The 21,609-nt window shown below is 37.8% G+C and overlaps 1 protein-coding gene across 2 annotated transcripts in view; it reads right to left on the bottom strand.

Annotated features, from left to right (window-relative positions):
- LOC122395045 overlaps nucleotides 1–21,609 on the bottom strand; it is a 285,418-nt gene that overhangs the window by 52,010 nt on the left and 211,799 nt on the right. For both annotated transcript variants that reach the window (XM_043392343.1, XM_043392352.1), the window contains exons 4-5: nucleotides 16,191–16,424; nucleotides 15,422–15,888 (exon numbers count right to left, since the gene is read on the bottom strand). In XM_043392343.1, the coding sequence (XP_043248278.1) occupies nucleotides 15,422–15,888; nucleotides 16,191–16,424 (701 nt within the window). The remainder of the gene's footprint in view (nucleotides 1–15,421; nucleotides 15,889–16,190; nucleotides 16,425–21,609) is intronic.

Genomic DNA, 21,609 nt, shown 5'->3' with positions numbered 1-21,609 from the left:
ATATCGATACGTGTACAATCGAAGAGAAATATTCCTCAAATAAAATAATATTTACACGTATTAACCGAATAATTCGTAGCAAAGTTAAATACATATACAAGGTGTTCGGCCAACCTTGGGAAAAATTTTAATGGGAGATTCTGGAGGCAAAAATAAGACGAAAATTAAGATTACTAATTTCTTGATTGAGGCTTCGTTAAAAAGTTATTAACCTTTAAAGTTCCGCCTGTAGAACGTCAGTTTACGAGTAGACCTTTTATCCAATGTATTTTTTAGAACTCATTTAATACGCATTGTTTGAATTTTGAATCATTAAAATCCTCCAATCCGTTTAGGAGTTATGATGTTTTCAATAGAATAAGTTCTGGGCAGACATTAATTTTTTTCTCGGAAGTGCGTAGGATTTCGGGAGTATATCTATTCACCAAACATTACTGTAATTGACCCCTGCAATCGAAAATAATTTTTTTACAATGATTTGAAATTTTTCAATTTCGACGAAAAATTTGTCCACTTACTGAATTTTTTTCTCGAAAGTGGGTAGGATTTCGAGGTTATGTCTATTCACCAAAAATGATTGCAATTGACACGTGTAACTAAAAATAATTTTTCCAGAAGGATTTGAAAATTTTTTTTTTCGCCGAAAAATTTCAGTGAAACATGTCAATGATGGTCAGACGTTTTCGGTAAGGATTTTTTTTCTCGAAAGTGCGTAGGATTTCGAGGGTATGTCTACTCACCAAAAATGATTGTAATCGACCCTTGCAACCGAAAATAATTTTTTCCGGACGATTTGAAACACTTGAAATTTTAGGGGAATCATTCATTCATGATCAGACATTATATTGTCGGTAACGAATTTTTTTCTCGAAACTGGGTAGGATTTCAGGGGTATGTGAGTTCATAAAAAATGATTGTAATTGACACCTGCAACGAAAAATAATTTTTCCAGAATGATTTAAAATTTTTAATAACTTTTTTAACGAAGCTTCAATCAAGAAATTTATATTCTTGATTTTCGTCTTATTTTCTCCCATTAAAATTTGTCCCAGGAGTGGCCAAACACCCTGTATATATAAAACAAAAATCGAAAGAACGAATTTCGACGAACGAACCAAATAAAACCGGAAATTGTACGAACGAGAAAAACACTTCGTCGAATATTTAGTTTGTCGCGAGCGCATTTAAAATTATTGGTTAACATTTAAGTGGACGCTCCTCCAATTATTCGGAACAGCGTGAATTTTTCGCTGTCAGTCTGACCCTAATGAAAACAGATTTGTACAATCCATTAAGCTCGCCGAGCTGAGTTCATCGCGACGTTTCAATTTATTCACGGCCGGATGGGAAATTAATGTCTGCCGTTTCCCATCGTTCGTCAAAGATGCGGCTAACATAGTTGTCCGCGTAAACGCTCCTGCGATATTGCGGCTGAATCTTTCATTAACGCGACGTCCCTCCTAATTTATCATGCACGGTAGATACTTTGAGGAGATCCAATGACGACAGTATATTGTAGCTGCGTAATTTCGAAGCCAATGGATCCCCCGAAATACCCTTGTAGTAGACACGAAGCAAACTCGGTCCTGGTACCTCGCAAAGGATACACGTGTATGCATAATACGTGTCCGTGTATGTATATTCGGACTCTGGGTTTCTCAACTGGGTTGCCCGACACTAGGTTGATATGCACCACTTACGCGAGTCTCGTGATTACAGTAGCTTGCCTAAATGTATATTAAAATTCATACGTAAACATAAACGAACCTGCCTTGGTCATAAATTACATCAAACACGAATCTCTACACTCGGAAGCATTGGACAAGCATTAATAATTTCTTAGAATTTTTATTATATCTGGAGAAAACGCCGTTTTTAATAAATGTAACAGTATTCTGACTACATTTTGCCTCTGTGCACTTTTGATTTTTTTTTCCTGTTAGTTTTGACTATGTAAATGTATTTAAGAAATTTTTCTTATTTCTTGTTTATTCAAAGCAAGACGAGAGACATTACTTAAGAGACGACCAAATGTATCAACGATTCGCGTTAGAACGACGAACGCGTTTTCCGGGCTGTGCAACAAATTCGTACAAACAAGTGTCGCGGAAAGGGTGGGCGAAGAGCGGGTTGTCTCCTCATAACACTTTCAGCGGGGCTTGAAAAAGTGAACGAGGTACTTGCGAATTACGATTACGAGGTAGATGAAAAGGTTTCCGGAACGCGAACCCTCGCGTTAGCTTTGAGAATCGTTGTTCGCGGCGGAACCAGCAATGTTCAGTGGCGTGGAGGTAATAATTGGCCCGAGAAACTTGGACGTTTAAACGTTGTACATCGAAATGCCGTTAGAATTATCAAACCGATGTATTAAATGCGTTTCTGTCCCTTTGAGGCGGCTGAGAAGCTAACTCGTACTACGTGTTATTAGAATACTCTGTTAGTATTCCACTGTTGCAAGATAATTCGACCGTAATTGGTATACCATCTTCCAAAAAGTGGCGCGATTTCATTCCGAATGAATTTAAATTGAACTAGCAAGAAAATAGCGATTTGCAAAAGAGAATTATAATCTGTTAATTCCTTTATTTCGACGAAGAGTTTAAAATTAACAGAAAGTAAACTAAAAGCGCGCAGTATTTTCTGGGACACTGTGACAGGGTTTTGTAAAAAAGGGAAAAAGGATCCTGGGTTAGGAGGAATGTGGTATCCAGAATAAAGGGAATGTGGACAGTGTCGAGAAATTCTTGCTTAATCGCTGCTCCATTTTCAAATTCTTGTCAGTTGATCACTGCATTTTTCCCGAGAATCTTTGAAATTTTTCCTGAAAACGTTATTTACCCTGGGAATTAAATATTATATGATCCTCGCGTCGTCAACGTTTTTTGCGCCAGAGATAATGGTGATACGATTAATTTTCAAAGTTCCTTTGAATTCTCTCCGTACTAAAGTCGTATAACAGTTTGCGCTTAAGCAGTGAATATTTCATATTAAAAGCTTTTTAATTTAATTGAAACGCGCCGTGTCGGGGCATTGGCTGTTAAATCTAAGCCGCGCGCACACTCGTGTGATTACAAGATAACGCGAAGATATAAAGACGGTGTAACGAAACGACTGCGAAGCCATACGCGAAGATTAGATTTTTTTCTTTTACAAGGGATCCATTTAATTTTTTTTAACGATCTCACGCGACGTTTTTTACGGGGAGGCAGTAAAACTTTTATTGTATTCTATGGGAGCGTTACAACATCGTTGCTGGAATCAAATTTTTCGTGACGCAAGTCACGCTTCGGAGCAACGAATAACTTATCCTCGAGTGAAAGAAAATGTATAAAAGATGAATTTTTTTTCTAACGTTGATGCAGCCTTTACCAGCGTTCGCGCGGACGAACCCGGTCTAAGGTAACAATATGTCACAGATGGAAATTAAGACATGTTTTTATACTTTTTTTGTCATAAATATGCATTGTATGTATTTACATTTTTATTCTTTGTAGAAAAAATAGTGGTATTTTAATTTAAAGTTGCATCTTCGTCTTTGTACGTATTTTCATTATTTACTCTATTCAATTGATTTTAATTTTTTAATTTTTACAAGCTTGGTATAATAGAGTCTTATTTTTTATTTTAACAAGCAAATGCAAGCCAGATCATGTGACGTACAAGGTGTAAAAAAATTTTGTCTTTCAATTTGTAATATTAATTTACTAAGGAGTAAGACGGGGATCACAGTATGATCGAAAAAGGGGGGGTTAAGTCCACGTGTAAAATTAGATAGAAAATTTGTAATAACATTTTTCCACGCGTGGCCTTCGTCGTGTACGAAAACAGAAGCTTTAAAGCACACCATTGAAGGGACAAATAAAGTTTTGCTATTCGACTAGCACCGATGTTGCCTGACGTTCGCGGCGATGAAACGAATATTTTTCGGGGCGATAGACCGGCGTGGCTAAAAACAACAGACGGAAATAATTTCGCAAAGTTGTCAACGCCAGCCGATAAGCGGCTCTTTTCGAATGCATGAGATTGAAATTGAAAATATGTAGATTCCGTGCCCACCGTTATAGACATATTCATACAAAATGCAAACTATGACGTACACTCAACCCGTTATTGATCAAATTGCTTGGAAATTGTCGGGACCGAAGGTAAATGATGCATTAGTTATTCAACACAATTTCGCGCGCAACGTGTAATCTTTGAGGCTCGATCGAGTCAATTTTTTGCGTTTTCGTCCGCGTTTCGGCTGGACGATCAATTAACAACTTTTTAACTATTCATGCTGATTTATATTCCTTTCCCCGAAGGCTTATCGGAGATTTCAATGAGCAATCTAACAATCTAGGTGATTGAAACTAAGAAAAATAAATATAAACGAAACAAAACTGAAGATAGAAATATGTAATCATTTCTCGTTTCTTCTTCTTTGCATGGTTTCTTTTGTTCCTTCCTTTTCTGTGTCTAATATTTTTTGCAAAATATAATATTGAATATAAAGATCCAAAAATACGTATAAATTTGAACTTTTGGAAAATATTTCATATTTAATTTTTCTATATAGGGTGTTCGGCCACCCCTGGGAAAAATTTTAATGGGAGATTCTAGAGGCCAAAATAAGACGAAAATCAAGAATACCAATTTGTTGATGGAGGCTTCGTTAAAAAGTTATTAACGTTTAAAGTTCCGTCCGTACTGAATTTTTTTCTCGAAAATGTGCAGGATTTCGGGGGTATGTCTATTCATCAAAAATGATTGTACTTCACCCCCACAATTAAAAATAATTTTTTTAGAATGATTTGAAATTTTTTAATTTTGTCAAACAAAATTTCACACATTCTTGAATTTTTTTCTAGAAAATGGGTAAGATTTCGGAAGTATGTCTATTGACCAAAAATGATTATAATTTACCCCCCAAATCGAAAAATTTAGGCCTCCGTCGATTTTTCTTAAAAATTCATTTTTCATGTGTACCTAATTTGGTTGACGCTGTCCGGAAAAGTTGTCTAATACATTTTTCTAGGTGTCCATGAGCTCTACTTCCATACCAAATTTCATTGAGATACGTTCACTATTGTAGGAGTTATAGCCGTTTGAAAATTGGATCATTTTTATGGGGGTTTTCTCACTTTACGGGGTTAAGGATCAAATTATCGAATAATCTTGGAATTTTTACATATTCTTCCTTATAATACGCGTCGTTTGCATTGTGAAACATTAAAATCCTCCAATTCGTTCAGAAGTTACGATGTCTTAAAGATATGCATGAAATATTGACTAGACATCTCTGCACTGAAATTATATTTGCGGTAAGGAATTTTTTCCTTGAAACTGAGTAGGATTTTGGAGGCATGTCTGTTCACCAAAAATAATTGTAATTGACTCTTGAAACTAAAAATAATTTTTTTAGAACGATTTGAAATTTTTTAATTGCGCCGAAAAATTTTAGCACCTACTCCAATTTTTTTCTCGAAAGTGCGTAGGATTTCCGTGGTATGTTTATTAACAAAAAATGATTATACTTGACCCCCGCAACTAAACATAATTTTTTCAGAACTATTTGAAACACTTGAAATTTTAGGAGAATCATTCATTCATGATCAGACATTATATTTTCGGTAACGAATTTTTTTCTCGAAACTGGGTAGAATTTCGGGGGTATGTGTATTCATAAAAAATGATTGTAATTGACCCTCGCAACCAAAAATAATTTTTTCAGAATGATTTGAAATTTTTTAATTTAATTTTTTAATAACTTTTTAACGAAGCCTCAATCAAGAAACTAATATTCTTGATTTTCGTCTTATTTTGGCCTCTAGAATCTCCAATTAAAACTTTTCCCAGGGGTGGCCGCACACCCTGTATAATGAACTATTTAACAATCTATGTGATTGAAACTAAGAAAAATAAATATAAACAAAACAAAACTGAAGATAGAAAAACATTTAATAAATAATATAATATTTTTTATAAAATATAATATTGATTATGGAGATCGAAAAATACGTATAAATTTGAACTTTTGGTCACCGTGACAGGGGATACGAACGAGGAGAATAGCAGTGTTAGGTTCTTCGAGCACTCCTTTTAGATCGATCTGTATTTTCCCGCGGACAGTCGCAGTGATTTAACGCCTGTGAACTACGGTCATCGGACACGGGACGATATCACGGTACGCGGAATGGATACCATAATGTCCGCTGAAAATTTTGTGATCCGTCTTCGTTCGTTGATGCGCGCTGTGACAGATTACAAGCCAAAGCCCCCCGGCGCCCTGTTATAAGCGTCGTCGGCGTAGAATTATTGCTCCTCGAGATTCCGCGCGATACGACGAAATTTATGATTGGCACCGTTGATTTATTCACTCGCATATTACACCAATAATGCCACCCATTATCGATGCGATGGCAATATCGCTCGTTAGACCGTGCTTTCAATTACGGAATATTTACCAGCGTATTATTAGCTGTCGTGAAATAAAGGGAAAGGGTTCCTAAGCGTATCCGTTCCGTGGGCCATTCGACGATCTCTCCGCCGTGCGTTGATATATTTTCGCCGATAATTTATAACTTTATAACAGAGCCGTGCCACCGGTGATTAATGGTCGCCCTGGCGAACGTAAGACCCGCCAGACGGAAAGCTTTCTTTGTTAGGTTAATGCTGCAGGTTTGCATTATAATTCTGTTTGCCTTTTGTTCGTTTCTCGGCCGATCGTGTATCGTTACTGGACAGAAAATGTTGCACGGTTTTAATGATATTCGACTGTTTCAAAAACGCACAGTGTAGTCGACATTATCAAACTGAAACAAATTCCAGTCTAAATTCCACCTTTATGTTTAATGAAAATATAAAATTGAAAATACAGTTATTTTAATAAAAGAAAACAAATGTTCCATCGCCAGTATTTGCCAAGGAAATACGTCTGACGTTAAGATTCATTTATAGCACTCTATATCTTACGAATGTTAACAAGAATGCCGCAGAGGCTTATACAGAGAAATGTTAAAAGCTTTTGGAGCGAACGCAATATCCCGAAGGCCAAGCGAAAGATGGTTCGAGGAAATTTCCGAACGGAGACTTTAACCTTGGAGACGAACGGTTTGGAAGACCCTCCGTGATCGATAATGATATTCTTCGCAACACTTTGGAGGAGGACCAATTTTTACTCGCATCAGAGACGGTGGAAAAGCTCCGACGTAGCCCAACAAACAGTTTCAGATCACGTTCGACGGCTTGGATTTGTGTACAAGTATATAAAATGGGTATCGCATGAATTGACTACTGGGAACAGCCAGGATCGTGTAAACGTTTGCTCGTTTTCACGCTCGAGCAATAAAAACGATCTGTTTTTGGAACGCATCCGTAACCGAACACGAAAACTGGGTTACATATTTCTTTTAAGCAATTTTAATCTCTCTTGAAATTCTAAGCTCACAAGCGGATTCTTATTTTTCTATGAAATTAGTTCGATGATTCTTAAAATGAACTCCAGACGTGATTCGTAAGTTGAACACTCCTATCCCTCCCAATTTGAAGGATTATAAGCTGGATAATCTGCTGGTGTCAAATTTCTCCTCTGTTGTACGAAAGATGAACACAGATGTTCATTTTAAGAATCATCACTGTAATGGAGGATTCTAGAGTTTTCTGTTCAATTTTCTCTTTTGTTTATGGAGTAGGTGACTATGAAGGTAGGTAATAAATAAGGAATATCGTCTTTTTGAATATGTTTTCATCGAGTTTCGCATGTATGCGTCGCTGACTGCGAAGTGTCGAAGTTAGCTCACTTCGCGTCGGTTCTATATCGCGATACTAAACGTACAAAACTTCGAGGTACATGTTTATCGACACGGATAACGTAATTGTACTTTCTGGTAAGCCGGTCGCGATAGATCGACGCGGAAATAAAGTTCGTGAACTTCCGAAAGTTCGGGCGAGCAGATAAAAGAGAGACCGTGACTGTAAACACCCGTAATACAGGTGTCCCCATTTCCATAACGTTCGATTTCCGGATTGTTATCGGCCGTGGGAACTTTTGCGTATGCATAATCCGCGTTTCGATATATTTCCCGCAATCCTGCCGTGTCAAAGCCACAACCACCGCCGCCCACTTTATCTTCCTACGCTCGAAACTGCGCCTGAATATCAGCGCTGAAACAGCATCTGATACGAAACACGAGGCGAGAAAATCATCTTTGAATCAACGCACGGTGTTGGTTATTTAAAACAAAAATTCTGACACGGCCATTTATCTTAATTTAGCAATAATTTATTTCCAGTGGGCACGGCAACGATTCTTAAGGGGTTACATCACTGTAGAATTATCAAAAAATATTTTTTTTTTATTAGTGTAAAAGATGCTTTGAACGTTCTATAATAAGAGGGAATAAGTTTTGTACCTGTACAAAATTTTTTTCTTTGAAATTCCGAGTGATTTCCTATGTACGTCGAACTGCTCCGAAACGAGTACCTACTTGCGTATGTGTATAAGTAATCCAAGTAATACATTATGTACTTCGTTCTTACCTATCATAAATTAATAGTGTATACAGGGTGAGGCATTTTAAACAGGTCACTTGAATAATTTGCTTGCTTTTGAAGATAGGAGAAAATGCATTAGACCAAGCTTACTTGGTATCGGGGGGCTCATAATCTGGTATTACCAATTTTTTTGTAAGTGGAGGCGTCAAGGAGATATGAAGGTCAACTCTGTTTTTTTAGATGGAACAGTATGTTTTTTTACTTACATTCTGATAGAGTGTTTCAAGGCGAATACAATGACCTATTATTAAGGGCATTCAAGGTCACCTAAAGTCAACTGCAATAGAAAATAAATTGTCTCAAAGCACTCTTTGAACACTTGGATACTTTGATACTGCTACTACAAGTGTTCAAAATGGCGACCTTGAACATGGATACATAGTCTAAATCGTTGCAATACTGATGACTAGACTGCGGATCTTTATGCAAATTCACATTTTTATTAATAGAATTAATGAAACGGAAGCTTCGCAGAGGGCTGTCTCAACCCCTAAATATAATAATTCGTATCTTACTTTAAGTATTTCTTATATTTTTGCATATTAAATGCGTTCCGTAGTTTTTTGAGGATTAAAATTTCCCATAAATGCATAAACATCCGCAGTCTACTGATGGCACTACCTGGCAAATTTCATTTGTATCTATTACAGAGCAAGCTCTTCTTACACGTACTTGCATGTCAAGTTTGATAGTTGGTTTTTCGAGGTACACTTCTGCCTTTAATTTTCCCCAGAAATAAAAATCGAGAGGTATCAGGTCGATCAGGAAGTAACAAATGGCCGGCACGATCCCCAGACCTGACACCTCTCACTTTTATTTGTGGGGACAATTAAAGGCAGAAGTGTACCGCGGAAAACCAACTACCAAACTTGACATGCAAGAACGTATAAAAAGAGCTTGCTCTGTAATAGAGACAAATGAAATTTGCCAGGTAGTGTTATCAGTATTGCAACGATTTAGACTACGTATCCATGTTCAAAGTCGCCAGTTTGAACACTTGTAATAGCAATATCAAAGTATCCAAGTGTTCAAAGAGTGCTTTGAGACAATTTATTTTCTATTGCAGTTGACTTTAGGTGACCTTGAATGCCCTTAATAATAGGTCATTGTATTCGCCTTGAAACACTCTATCAGAATGTAAGTAAAAAAACATACTATTCCATTTAAAAAAACAAAGTTGACCTTCATATCTCCTTGACGCCTCCACCTACAAAAAAATTGGTAATACCAGATTATGAGCCCCCCGATACCAAATAAGTTTGGTCTAATGCATTTTCTCCTATCTTAAAAAACAAGCGAGTTATTCAGGTGACCTGTTTAAAATGCCTCACCCTGTATATGTTACAGTGGAAACACCGAAATCTGGAGAATGTCGACTTTCATCGGTGAATGTCAACATTCACATAGTCGCTTAGTGTATGCCCGAAATATTTGCTAAACACCCTTATGTCTGACTTACACCGGTAAATGTTGACATTCACCATGCACTAATGGTGAGTGTTGAACATGTTGTAGATTTATATTTTCTTCCCCGTAATTCAGTCGCTATAAGACGTCACAAGGGTGACGTAACTTTTTCGCCTCTCTTTCTGAAAGGATCTAACCCAGACCTAACCCAGACTTAATTCAGACCTAACCCAGACCTAACCCAGACTTAATTCAGACCTAACCCAGACCTAACCCAGACTTAATTCAGACCTAACCCAGACCTAACCCAGACTTAATTCAGACCTAACCCAGACCTAACCCAGACTTAATTCAGACTTATTCCAGACCTAACCCAGACCTAACCCAGACCTAACCCAGACTTAATTCAGACTTATTCCAGACCTAACCCAGACCTAACCCCCGTTATCAGCGATGAATTGGTCTGGGTTAGGTCTGGAATAAGTCTGAATTAAGTCTGGGTTAGGTCTGGGTTAGGTCTGAATTAAGTCTGGGTTAGGTCTGGGTTATGTCTCGGTTAGGTCTGGGTTAGGTCTGGATTAGATCTGGGTTAGGTCTGGGTTATGTCTGGGTTAGGTCTGGGTTAGGTCTGGGTTAGAAAAAGATCACGATTTACTGCAGTATCCATTTAGTATAAATTAGGGTATCGGAAAAAAAATTAAGAAAACGTTGCTCGCGTTATCAAAGCTTGCATAAGACTGACAAAGCTGATTGACTCCTAGCAGAACAAAGGATTTGGCAGGAGAGAGCCAGTCGCTTGTTTTTTGACTCTTCTGTTTTGGACCTCCACCAGAGCATATCTGTGATTGTCGACACACACCGGAGAGAATGTAATGAAATATTCGATCTTTCACCGACGTATTTGGTATCTGTTGACATTCACCGGTGAAAGTTGACATTCTCCAATTTCGGTCATTCACGGTAACATATACATATTTCATAATATAATAAGTTACAAATTAAAAATATAAAAAATTTTAAAAACAAACAATAGCAAACATGAATCCTCCTAAGTCCTACTCAAGTGGCAAAAAAGCATTGAATATAGCGACTGATATTGCTGTATGCGCTTTTAACGACGACCTGACTAACATTCTGCGGATTATAAAAGTTTTGGAGACAGATATTGACCTTCAAGCGTACAATTTTTGTCTTGAAGCTGCTGCTAGGCGGATCAAGCACGTGGAGCAGTCTTTGACAGATACGGCAAAAGAGATAAAATCGACGAGGAAACAATGTGAGGAAGAATATTTAAGCAGAGAAGGTCAGTTTTATGGTCCTGGGATAGCAGACTAATGGTAAAAATTTTTAAACAATCAAATTTTTCATTCTTTCACGTCCATAACACATGTCAAAGCTTTAAAGGCGTTCTTCTCGAAACACGATTTCTTAAAACGGCACGCAGTGTTATTTCAACAATTTTCATTCTATTCACTCAAAATTTTGGCCATATCTTGAAACTAACATTCCGAAGAGAAGTACGTAGGGGAGTTTCGATAAGTTGATTTTAACATTATATATTGACAAATGAATGCCCCATATTTTGTACAGAATTGGACTTTCTACTTCAAATGCTCGCCAATCCCACAAAAATGAATATTTTAAAAATCCCCTACGTACTTCTCTAGCTATACTCATGTAGATTAAGAGAAAATTTTTGATTTTTTTCCAAATACAAATTTGTGTCAGTTACACTGCGTGCAGCAGAGCGCCTCAGATTCACGTCTCGCGAGAAGGGCTCCAGTGACGTCATTTTGCACTATTTCTGAATAAATATTTTTTTTTGAACACTTAATGACATGCTTAATAAAATTATCCTCTTACTTTTCCATCCATCCAAAAAAAAATCGCGAAAAAACGCTTTATTTTATGTTTCTACAGTGGTGTTACCCCTTAAAATGATGATTCGTAAGTTGGACATTTACAACCTCTTCTTTTTAAATCTAATTTAACGTTCCTTTGACGAATGTACGCCGCTGAGAATGTCCTGGCACTCGAGCAGAAAGGGTTAATAACGCGACGGGAGCACCGACAGAAGCAAAATTAATAGAAAGAGTCGTCGAATAAAGTCACGCGACGTCCAGACGTTATTACATTCTCAGCAATAAAGTATCTTTTCCATCGGAAACAGATTACTGGCAAAACCACTGAAGATAGATAGGATGTCGAGGCGGTGAAAGGGAAAGAAGAATAGAATCCGTCGTCACATTCATTTTAACCGGCGCATTGCTTTCCGCGACAAAGAGCCTTGAATTCGACGCACACTTCGTCGCCTATCAGCCACAAAGGATTCCCAGAAGATACCTGTACGTCTTATCCGCGAAATTCACTCGACAAAAGTGTGTCAAGCTCGAGTTCCTCGTCCTTACTCGGCCATTGTGTTCCTACCCTATACCACTTGACGTGACGCCGGCTAGACGGCAAAAAGCTTGCTCGTTGCTGGAAAATGATAGAACCAAGGACCAAGAAACGCCCGATGGGCGCAGAAACGGGGGAATAGGTATCCTAAAACATTTCTGACACGTACAGAGTACGAGATAGACGAGATGTCGTCTGGTATCTACGACAATGCGGTGTAGAAAAATGGCAGACACGTTGAAATCAACCGTCCCGGCCCGGGGATACGATTATAAAAATGTTTACGATGCGTAGCGGTACACGAGAAAGGAAAATAAAAAAAAGTTTTATTGCAAGGATAAAGGTCAGTTAAAAACGACGGTAGAAATTTCAAAGCCAAATGGAAAACAGTAAGCAGATTGAAGAGGCAATAACGCTGCAGTTATAAAAGCAAGAAATTCGCCAATGTGGGGAGGGGAAAAAGGTAAAAGGATTCTCATGAGATAATATAATAGAAGAAAATGTGGCGAAGACGAGGGGAAGAAAAGAAATGATTTTAATGATACGCAAAAATTGTATCGTAAGAAGATGAAATATGGACACTGAAGCAAGTTTTGCTCTGGAAAGGTCTGAAAATCCTGAATCATCGCGTTTAAATAAAGCAGCTCATCCGTAACGCGAAACTATTTTTCGTTGTTGTAATAGGATCCGCGGGGGTTGTACAATTCCCAGAATAAAATACAGACTTTTCTGTCTCGTGAAATGTTTTCAGAATCATGAGGGATTTTATAAAAAGTTTTTTAGAGATGTCAACTTGTATATGTCTCGTAAATATAGAAAGAAGACTTTTGTTTGAACATTTTTTCCGATGTCCATTCTACCGGAGATATTACGGGAATGAGAGAAATCTGCATTTTTTCCAAAGTGTATTACATGGCACCAAGAAAAAATGGTCTCGCGTTACGTACGAGCTACTCTACTCGCGCACGACGTTACGTTTCCTGAATTTTCGTTTGACCTACAAAGTCTCGCGGCTCCTCACCAGACAGATTTTTCTTCTCTCCCTTCGATACTAAAGTGTAAATGGTAAAAAGTAGCAAAGAAGTGGATACACTGTACTGGAACGATATTAAAGTAGGACTGGCCGAGTCGAAGGAAAATAGAGAACCGAAATAAGAACAGCAGCGAGACAGCTTCCTGTTGGTCAGGGAAGAAAATGAGAATGGGGAGGAAGAATACACAGCGTAACAAGAGAAGTTTTGAAGCGATCAGACCGAAAGAAATTGCAAGTGGAACGAGATAAATGTAACGTGGAAAGAAACCTCGGGGAGGAAACAAAAAAATCGCAAGGGGATATATTACGTCACTGGCCCGGCGGATTGTGTTTGTTCTTCACGTTTGTAGCCCGCCGTATTTAATCACTTGCTAAATATTGTATTTACCGTAAATCCCGGAAGAGACGTTTACCTCGATTAGATACGACATGGAAACCTTGCGTTTAAGTCAACAGATATAACAGAACGTCGAAGTCAAATTTTTTTCCAATCGATTCTATCTAACTTTTAGATAACGACAGCAAAATGAAATATTTTTGAAAAGTATATCAGTCGCGGTTTGCAGAATTTATATTTATATCCAGCTGTTAATTCTGTGTGTACAGTTGGATCTAAGTATTGCACGGTAATTGAGAAACTTTCTCAAGATACTTGACATGTCAGACCCAAAGAGGTCATACGTGCTATAAATTTATTTTCATTCGTTATTGAAATAGGCAGTCTCTGTGCCGATGAAGGCTTAGGCTGTCTATAACACTTGCAAATCAATCTAATTCTGTAGTTAGATTAAACAGCCTGTTTCTGTCGTACAGTTTGCGATGCCTGCTACGTTTTAAAAACTCGGAATACGCTGATACCGTATTCGTTTACAATTTTTGTTACGGAGACAATGGAACTGTCATGGTTGAAAATCGGTGGCGATGGCCAAACTTCGCGGATCCTCGTCGCTCCACGATCTTTCAAAAGAAACAGTATAACGTTTGCAGATGGAAAGCCGCCAATTTGTGCAATATCTCCGATTTTACATGAAAGCAAAACGATACAATAGAAAAACAAGCATAAAGTAAAAAGACCATCGTTTGGTCGTAGCAGTATCTTGTTTTTGCCGTAACTCGATAACGAATGGAAGCAGACCCACAGTTTATAGGACACTTTTGTTTCGAAATGACCTGCCAAACATGTCGAGTAAGTTTATTGGTCAGCTCCCGGGACACTGTATACTGTCTCCATATTGATCTGTCCGGAGAAAGCGTAATAAGTACAAAAGTATAAGTTACGCGCCAGCGTCGTTGCACAATCGTCTACGATCTGCCTCGTTGACGTTTCATCGTAATCAATAATTTTTGGCGTCGTGCTGCTATTTAAATTGGCGCTCCGTTAATAGAGGGACATTTCTAATATTTTCTATTTTAAATATTCGTGATTTTATCTTCGAGCGACGTTTGAATTAGTCTCTGTGACGAATAATTTCGAAAAATCTTCGTTAAAAATTTCATATTAAACTTACGAAACACTACTGTCTGTTCTATATGTATAAAATGGACTCGTTTGTGTCAGTCATATTTGTACATATTTCTCAAGCATTATTACTATCGTTACTGTCAGAATTTTGAACAACTATAGCCACGAATCATTGTAAAAAATATTTAAAAATTTTAAGAAACTACAAATCCAGAATTTTTTAATAAAATATTACTGTCATCTAAATTTTCAAATTTGTGAATTTTGAAATATACATATTTAGAAACCTATCACAGCATCCACTCGAATGTGACATTCTTGGGATCGATCTTAACATTTATGGTGTACCACGAAATTCTATAGCTATAACAGTAACACTGGTCTAGAAGTATGCGAATTACTGTTCTGACTTCCCACAGATCACATTTAATAATATATATTAATTAATTTTGACGATGGACTCAAGAGGCCTAAAGAACTAGCCAAAATTCTCTGCTTCTGTTCGTCGAAGACTAGTCTAATTAAACGAATATCGTTCCTTCGATAAAAGTTAATAGATTAAATCATTGTAAATAGAAATTACTCACCAGGTGTTATATTTGGGAACGGCTGTCCAGGCAAAGATGGAGGATGCTCGTCTTCCGGCGAACGTTCCGACGCGTAACCTTGATCCTGCGGCTCTCCGCCGGCCAGTTTGCTCAATTTAAGGTCAATGCACTTGCTCAGCTGTTGTCGATGCCTGACCAGCTCGCAATCGGGTTTGTGGACGATCTGCATCAGCAAATCGTTGTCCGCCCCGTCAGGGTTGCTAGTCTGCGAGGACGAGGAGTTGGTCTCGGAAACCTTCCCGCAGTTTCTGGCGTCCTGTTTCCGTCTAGGCAACGTGCCCACCAGGTCAAGATCCGAGTTTCGATGACACCTGTCGTCCAGAGACGACCCGCGGGAGTACCTTCTTGTTAAATCGCCGGATACCGCGTCGGTGCTTCGATTTCTGCTCACGGAATCGAAATTCCCGTGGCGACACCTGACCAGATCAAGGTCGCTCTGCTGGTATCTGCAAAAATCCACGGATTTATGGAAATTTCGAAGCGGAACTAATTTTTATTTAACCGGGGCTTTATTCTAGAACGGTTAAAAATTTTTCGAACTTCACCATGTCGGTTTAAAAAATTCTGTAACGCGTTCTGAGTCAAATAAAAATTTTTACTAGAAAATTTTGACCAATGAACACTACGTCGCGAAGATATAAAAATTGTTGGGTGACTTCTATCGTTCTTATTGGAAGATTTTGAGCCTGATATATGCTTATGACATTTATTTTATATTTTACGAATATAATACAAAGAAACCACGTACCTCCAAGGATCGTTTTCATCGACGGAGTCCTGTGACCGGTGCTTGACGAGATCCAAAGCGCCAGTCGGTCCTCCGTCCGAAAAATGTACGCCCAACGATCGTTTCTTGTGTGGCAACGTTCCACCGAGATTCCCGGTGATTGTGTCCGTCATTATGTTATTATTTTCCTTTTGGTCGTCGTCTAGCGTGTCCTTGTCGTCCAGATGATTGGGCAACGAGCCACAGAATTTGTATCTGCAAAAGGAACGTCGTGTTCTTCGTGAACGCTCGGTGGAAAATCCACGAAAAGCAAAACGTGCGCTTCGAACAGAACTATGCAAGTGTCCTGCTGCTTCTGGTGACTCATGCATATTGCAGACCTACCGCCCGGTCGGTGAAACAGATCTAACCAGGTCGATAAAACAGACCACCGGTCGGTAAAACAGACTAACCCGGTCGGTAAAATAAGAAATGGCCCGTCAAGCTCAGAAAAACAATTAATTTTTACAGATACGTTATCAACAGCAAACTCAATTGTTTCAAGGAGCCTAAATACATATTTATGACATGAAATAAAGTATTTCCATTTCCAACTTGAAAGGGTACCATGTGTAAAAAATGAATCAGGGCAGTATTGTTCGACAATTCTGAAGAAAGATTATCAAATCTAATACATAAACAACGTCGAGATTATGGCATTTTTGTTAAACAATAATTTACGGTTAAGATACTTTTTAAGGTAGGCAATGAAAGCTACCAAGTGTTGGGGGTCAGGAGTTGGCAATTTATCGCGGAAAAGAATCTTCATAACCGAATAGAATTCCTCCTTCGTTTTGCATTAAGGTCACGTCCGGATGTTACACAGTCAGTCAGGTGTGATGCGCAGTTTGCGACAAATTACGCCCAAAATTATTACCGTCGTTCGCACGTGATATTATTAGCAATATCACGTTTCCCGTTGAATGCAGAAATCCCCCGTATATACGACCATTGCAGAATCAAATTATGCGGAAGACATTTTAATAAGACGCGACCTATACGCTCGCGTAATGTCGAGATATAACAGTTTTCTTTGATATTCCGTCGTCCATTAGCGATTTCGTGGCTGCAATTTCAACTTTTATCCGTTTTATTAATATCTCGAGCCAACGACTTTGTACTCGAAAACCAGACGACGACGAGCTTTACGATTTAATTATAAAATTTACTACGCGTGACTAATTGTTATGCGAAAAACTAATGCCCCGAAAACTGCTCTAATATTACGCTTCACCGTAGAACCTTGATAATTGCAGGACAACGGGACCGATAATTGCTTGGAAATATAAAAATTCGTGCAAGGTCCAATAAGCATGGTTGCTATAATTTATTACTTCCATCTCCACTTTCATTCGTTGCTAAATGACCATCCCTTTCACAAGAGATGGACAAAATTCTTATTTAGTTTAAATTCTGGTTTAAATATTCTCGACGATTCAGAAAATATTTCTATAAATTTGTTTGCTGTTACAACTAAACACGATATTGTGCTTATTACCAGCTTCATGTATTATCCAGCAAAGTACATTTTCATTTACGTTTAAACTTTCATACAATTTTTAGTGGTTAATAATGTATTTCGGCCACATGTTTATATCATAGCTTCTACTATGTTCTAGAATTTACTACTCACGTTCGAACTCTCCAAGATTACACAGCGTTACGTGTTTCTATTCTACGTGTAGAACCTTGATAATTGCAAGACAACGGGACCGATAATTGCTTGGAAATATAAAAATTCGTGCAAGGTCCAATAAGCATGGTTGTTATAATTTATTACTTCCATCTCCACTTTCATTCGTTGCTAAATGACCATCCCTTTCACAAGAGATGGACAAAATTCTTATTTAGTTTAAATTCTGGTTTAAATATTCTCGACGATTCAGAAGATATTTCTATAAATTTGTTTGCTGTTACAACTAAACACGATATTGTGCTTATTACCAGCTTCATGTATTATCCAGCAAAGTACATTTTCATTTACGTTTAAACTTTCATACAATTTTTAGTGGTTAATAATGTATTTCGGCCACATGTTTATATCATAGCTTCTACTATGTTCTAGAATTTACTACTCACGTTCGAACTCTCCAAGATTACACAGCGTTACGTGTTTCTATATAATTTAGAACTTTCCTCTGTTTACAGTCAAAACGCTACGCTTTATCGACCCCGTAACGAACACTGGAAAATCGTTTTACTTTTATCTTAAGCTATCCATCGATTTGGGGATAAATCCTGCCACGAATTATTACTATTATTTCACCGTACATTCTACTCCGTAATTATATCCACATTATGAAACAGCCTTTATATAACCAGCGCTGCAGCTACGAGCGTCTGGGTAACGATCTTGTAAGAGCCCCGACCGCAAAGAGTTTACTTCTGTATCTTGTCTTCGTAATTTCTTTATTAATGCCGATCCACACTATCCGTCAGGCAACCGTCCGCCGAGATATCCTTCAAAGAGCTTTACAGGCTGAACAGCGGGCGGACAAGCGTGAACATCTCCATGCAAAACCCACCGAAGGATGTTACAATGGCGGACGGATGCTCGTTGGATGGTGTGGATCCGCCTTTATCAGGTAAACAACAGCACTTACGCAAACGAGATCAAGACGCGAGCGCCCTTTCTCTCTCATTTTTCGACGCCCTTCTTCTTCTGTTGCCTCTCTGCTCGCTATCCGTTTTCGCGCAAACGAGGATTTAATGGAAACCGCTCCAGTTCTGCGACTGACTGACCTTAAAGGGACTTTAAATTATCCCACGACCAACTTGTTATGCCAGATTATGCCACGCCGTTGCTGGTTGTTTAAGCAACACCGAGCACCGGTTTCGTAACGAGAAATCCCCAGCAACGCGTTTAATTCCGGTTATGAATAGTTCTCGCTCTAATTCGACGCCACCCTCCGTCATTCTTTATTATTTTCAACAATTCGTTTCGATCGTTCGACCGGGCACTCGTTTTTAACAATTAAATCGAGCGAAGGGCGTGGCGAGATGAATTTGTATAATACGGAAGTAAAACGGTGTCGATCGAACAATTATAAATTTATTACTAGTATATTTCTTGTCGACATTTAAAATTACTTTTCAATTTATATGTATTATCATCTTCATTGTTTCAATATCATATTTTATGAATTTGGTACTCTATGTGTAATAAATTGATTCAATTTTTAAATGAAATTATCAATAAACTACGCTGCATGTTTTTTGTTCACGAATAAAAAAAATAAAAATAAATGACAGTGGTCTGATACCGTGTTTGAAATATATATTTATTTTTCTTTTCGAAACGTGAATTTTGAACGAATTAGTTCCATTCTTAAATTAAGTTAATCGAATGTCAAATTGCGGTAATCAGAATTCGAAATGCTCACTTATTAGCGGTTCAATTTAAAATTCTTCGCTCTAGAGCGACGCACGCAGGAATTCAGTTCACTTTTGCCGCGAACTCATTTAGAATCGCGTTGCACAGCGCTTTCTCCAAAATCCTGTTATCAGTTAATTGCCTCGCAGAATTGAATATGCTACAATAATGCAGCCGGATTTGATTATGTAGAAGAATTTCGCAGTTGGGACAAAAGAGGATTTCATTCGTGCGAAAGTACAACGGCATTCGCTTTGCCCGACTATCTTCGCTGTCTCATCTTCCTGGTGGATTTAATTACAACGCGCTTCCGGTTTAGTGTTTTAGCTCTAATGTAGTTCGCACCTTAATCAAATCAGTCCTCTGGTACACTGGCCTTTGGTTCTTACGGGGTCGAAGGGAAATATGTATCGAATTGACAAGTCGTTCTATTTGTATACAGGGTGTTCGACCACACCGGGGAAAAATTTTAATGGGATATTCTAGGGGCCAAAATAAGACGAAAATCAAGAATACTAATTTATTGATTGAGGCTTCGTTAAAAAGTTATTAACGTTTAAAGTTCTGCTAGTACAGAATTTTTTTCTCGAAAATGTGCAGGATTTCGGGGGTATGTCTATTCATCAAAAATGATTGTAATTTACCCCCGCAACCGAAAATAATTTTTCCAAAACGATTTGAAAATTTTTGTTTCCGTCGAAAAATTTCACACCTTCTCGATTTTTTTTCTAGAAAGTGGGTAGAAATTTGAGGGTATCTCTATTCACCAAAAATGACTGTAATTGACCCCCGCAACCGAAAATAATTATTTCAAAACGATTTGAAATTTTTGTTTCCGTCGAAAAATTTCACACCTTCTCGATTTTTTTCTAGAAAGTGGGTAGGAATTCAAGGGTATCTCTATTCACCAAAAATGATTGCAATTGAACCCCGCACCCGAAAATAATTTTTCCAGAACAATTTGAAATTTTCTTTTTCGTCGAATTTAGGCACCCAATTAGATTTTCGGTAAGGATTTTTTTTTTCGAAAGTGCGTAGGAATTCGGGGATATGTGTAATGACCAAAAATGATTGTTATTGACCCCCGCAACCGAAAATAATTTTTCCAAAACGATTTGAAATTTTTGTTTCCGTCGAAAAATTTCACACCTTCTCGATTTTTTTCTAGAAAGTGGGTAGGAATTCAAGGGTATCTCTATTCACCAAAAATGATTGTAATTGACCCCCGCAACCGAAAATAATTTTTCCAGAACGATTTGAAATTTTTGAATTTAATTGTTAATAACTTTTTAACGAAGCCTTCATCAACAAATTGGTATTCTTGATTTTCTTCTTATTTTGGCGTCTAGAATTCCCCATTAAAATTTTTCCCAGGGGTGACCGAACGCCCTGTATATCGAGTTTCGAATTGGCTAATCAACACGTGCTTTTTCCTAATATCGTACCTGAAGAGGGCCCAGAAGAAGTTTAAAATGCATACTATTTAATCAATTTATCTTTTAACAAGCATAATTTAAAAGTTTTCAATTTTTTTTAGTTCTTCTTTATATTGGATCAGTATTTTAAACAGTCTGATAAAACAAGCGTATAAACACGTATTTTAAATAAAATTCTTCGTTCATTTTAGCTTTTGTATCACACTAAACGGCTGCACGTAGCCTCGTTCGGTCGATTGTACGTATTTTATCAGTTTTGAACGCGCGAGATCGAAGGGAACGCATTTCATTTAAACTGAACCCAATTTGTTCACCTCTCAAAAACAGAAAACATTTTGCAAATAATTGCAGGGGGAAAAAGAGCCGGTTAATTGGATCGCTGGAGCGGCATTCGAACGTGTTCGATTTTAGATTACTGTCACCGTGTGATATTTTACTACATTCATGTACTGTCAATAAATATTAAGTAACTAAATATTTTATATCCTTTCAATGGCGAGAAATTATAGAAAAAACCCATTAAAAAAAAAATATTTACAATATGTTTTTCTTTTCCTCCACACAAGAGCTACAATTCTAATTGAAATCGTTT

The sequence above is a fragment of the Colletes gigas genome, unplaced genomic scaffold (genome assembly GCF_013123115.1).
Source record: "Colletes gigas isolate AHSC1104 unplaced genomic scaffold, ASM1312311v1 Colletes_gigas_Sc00001, whole genome shotgun sequence".
Taxonomy (NCBI): domain Eukaryota; kingdom Metazoa; phylum Arthropoda; class Insecta; order Hymenoptera; family Colletidae; genus Colletes; species Colletes gigas.
Note: the sequence above shows the minus strand (reverse complement) of the source record. Positions and strands in the feature narration are given on the sequence as shown.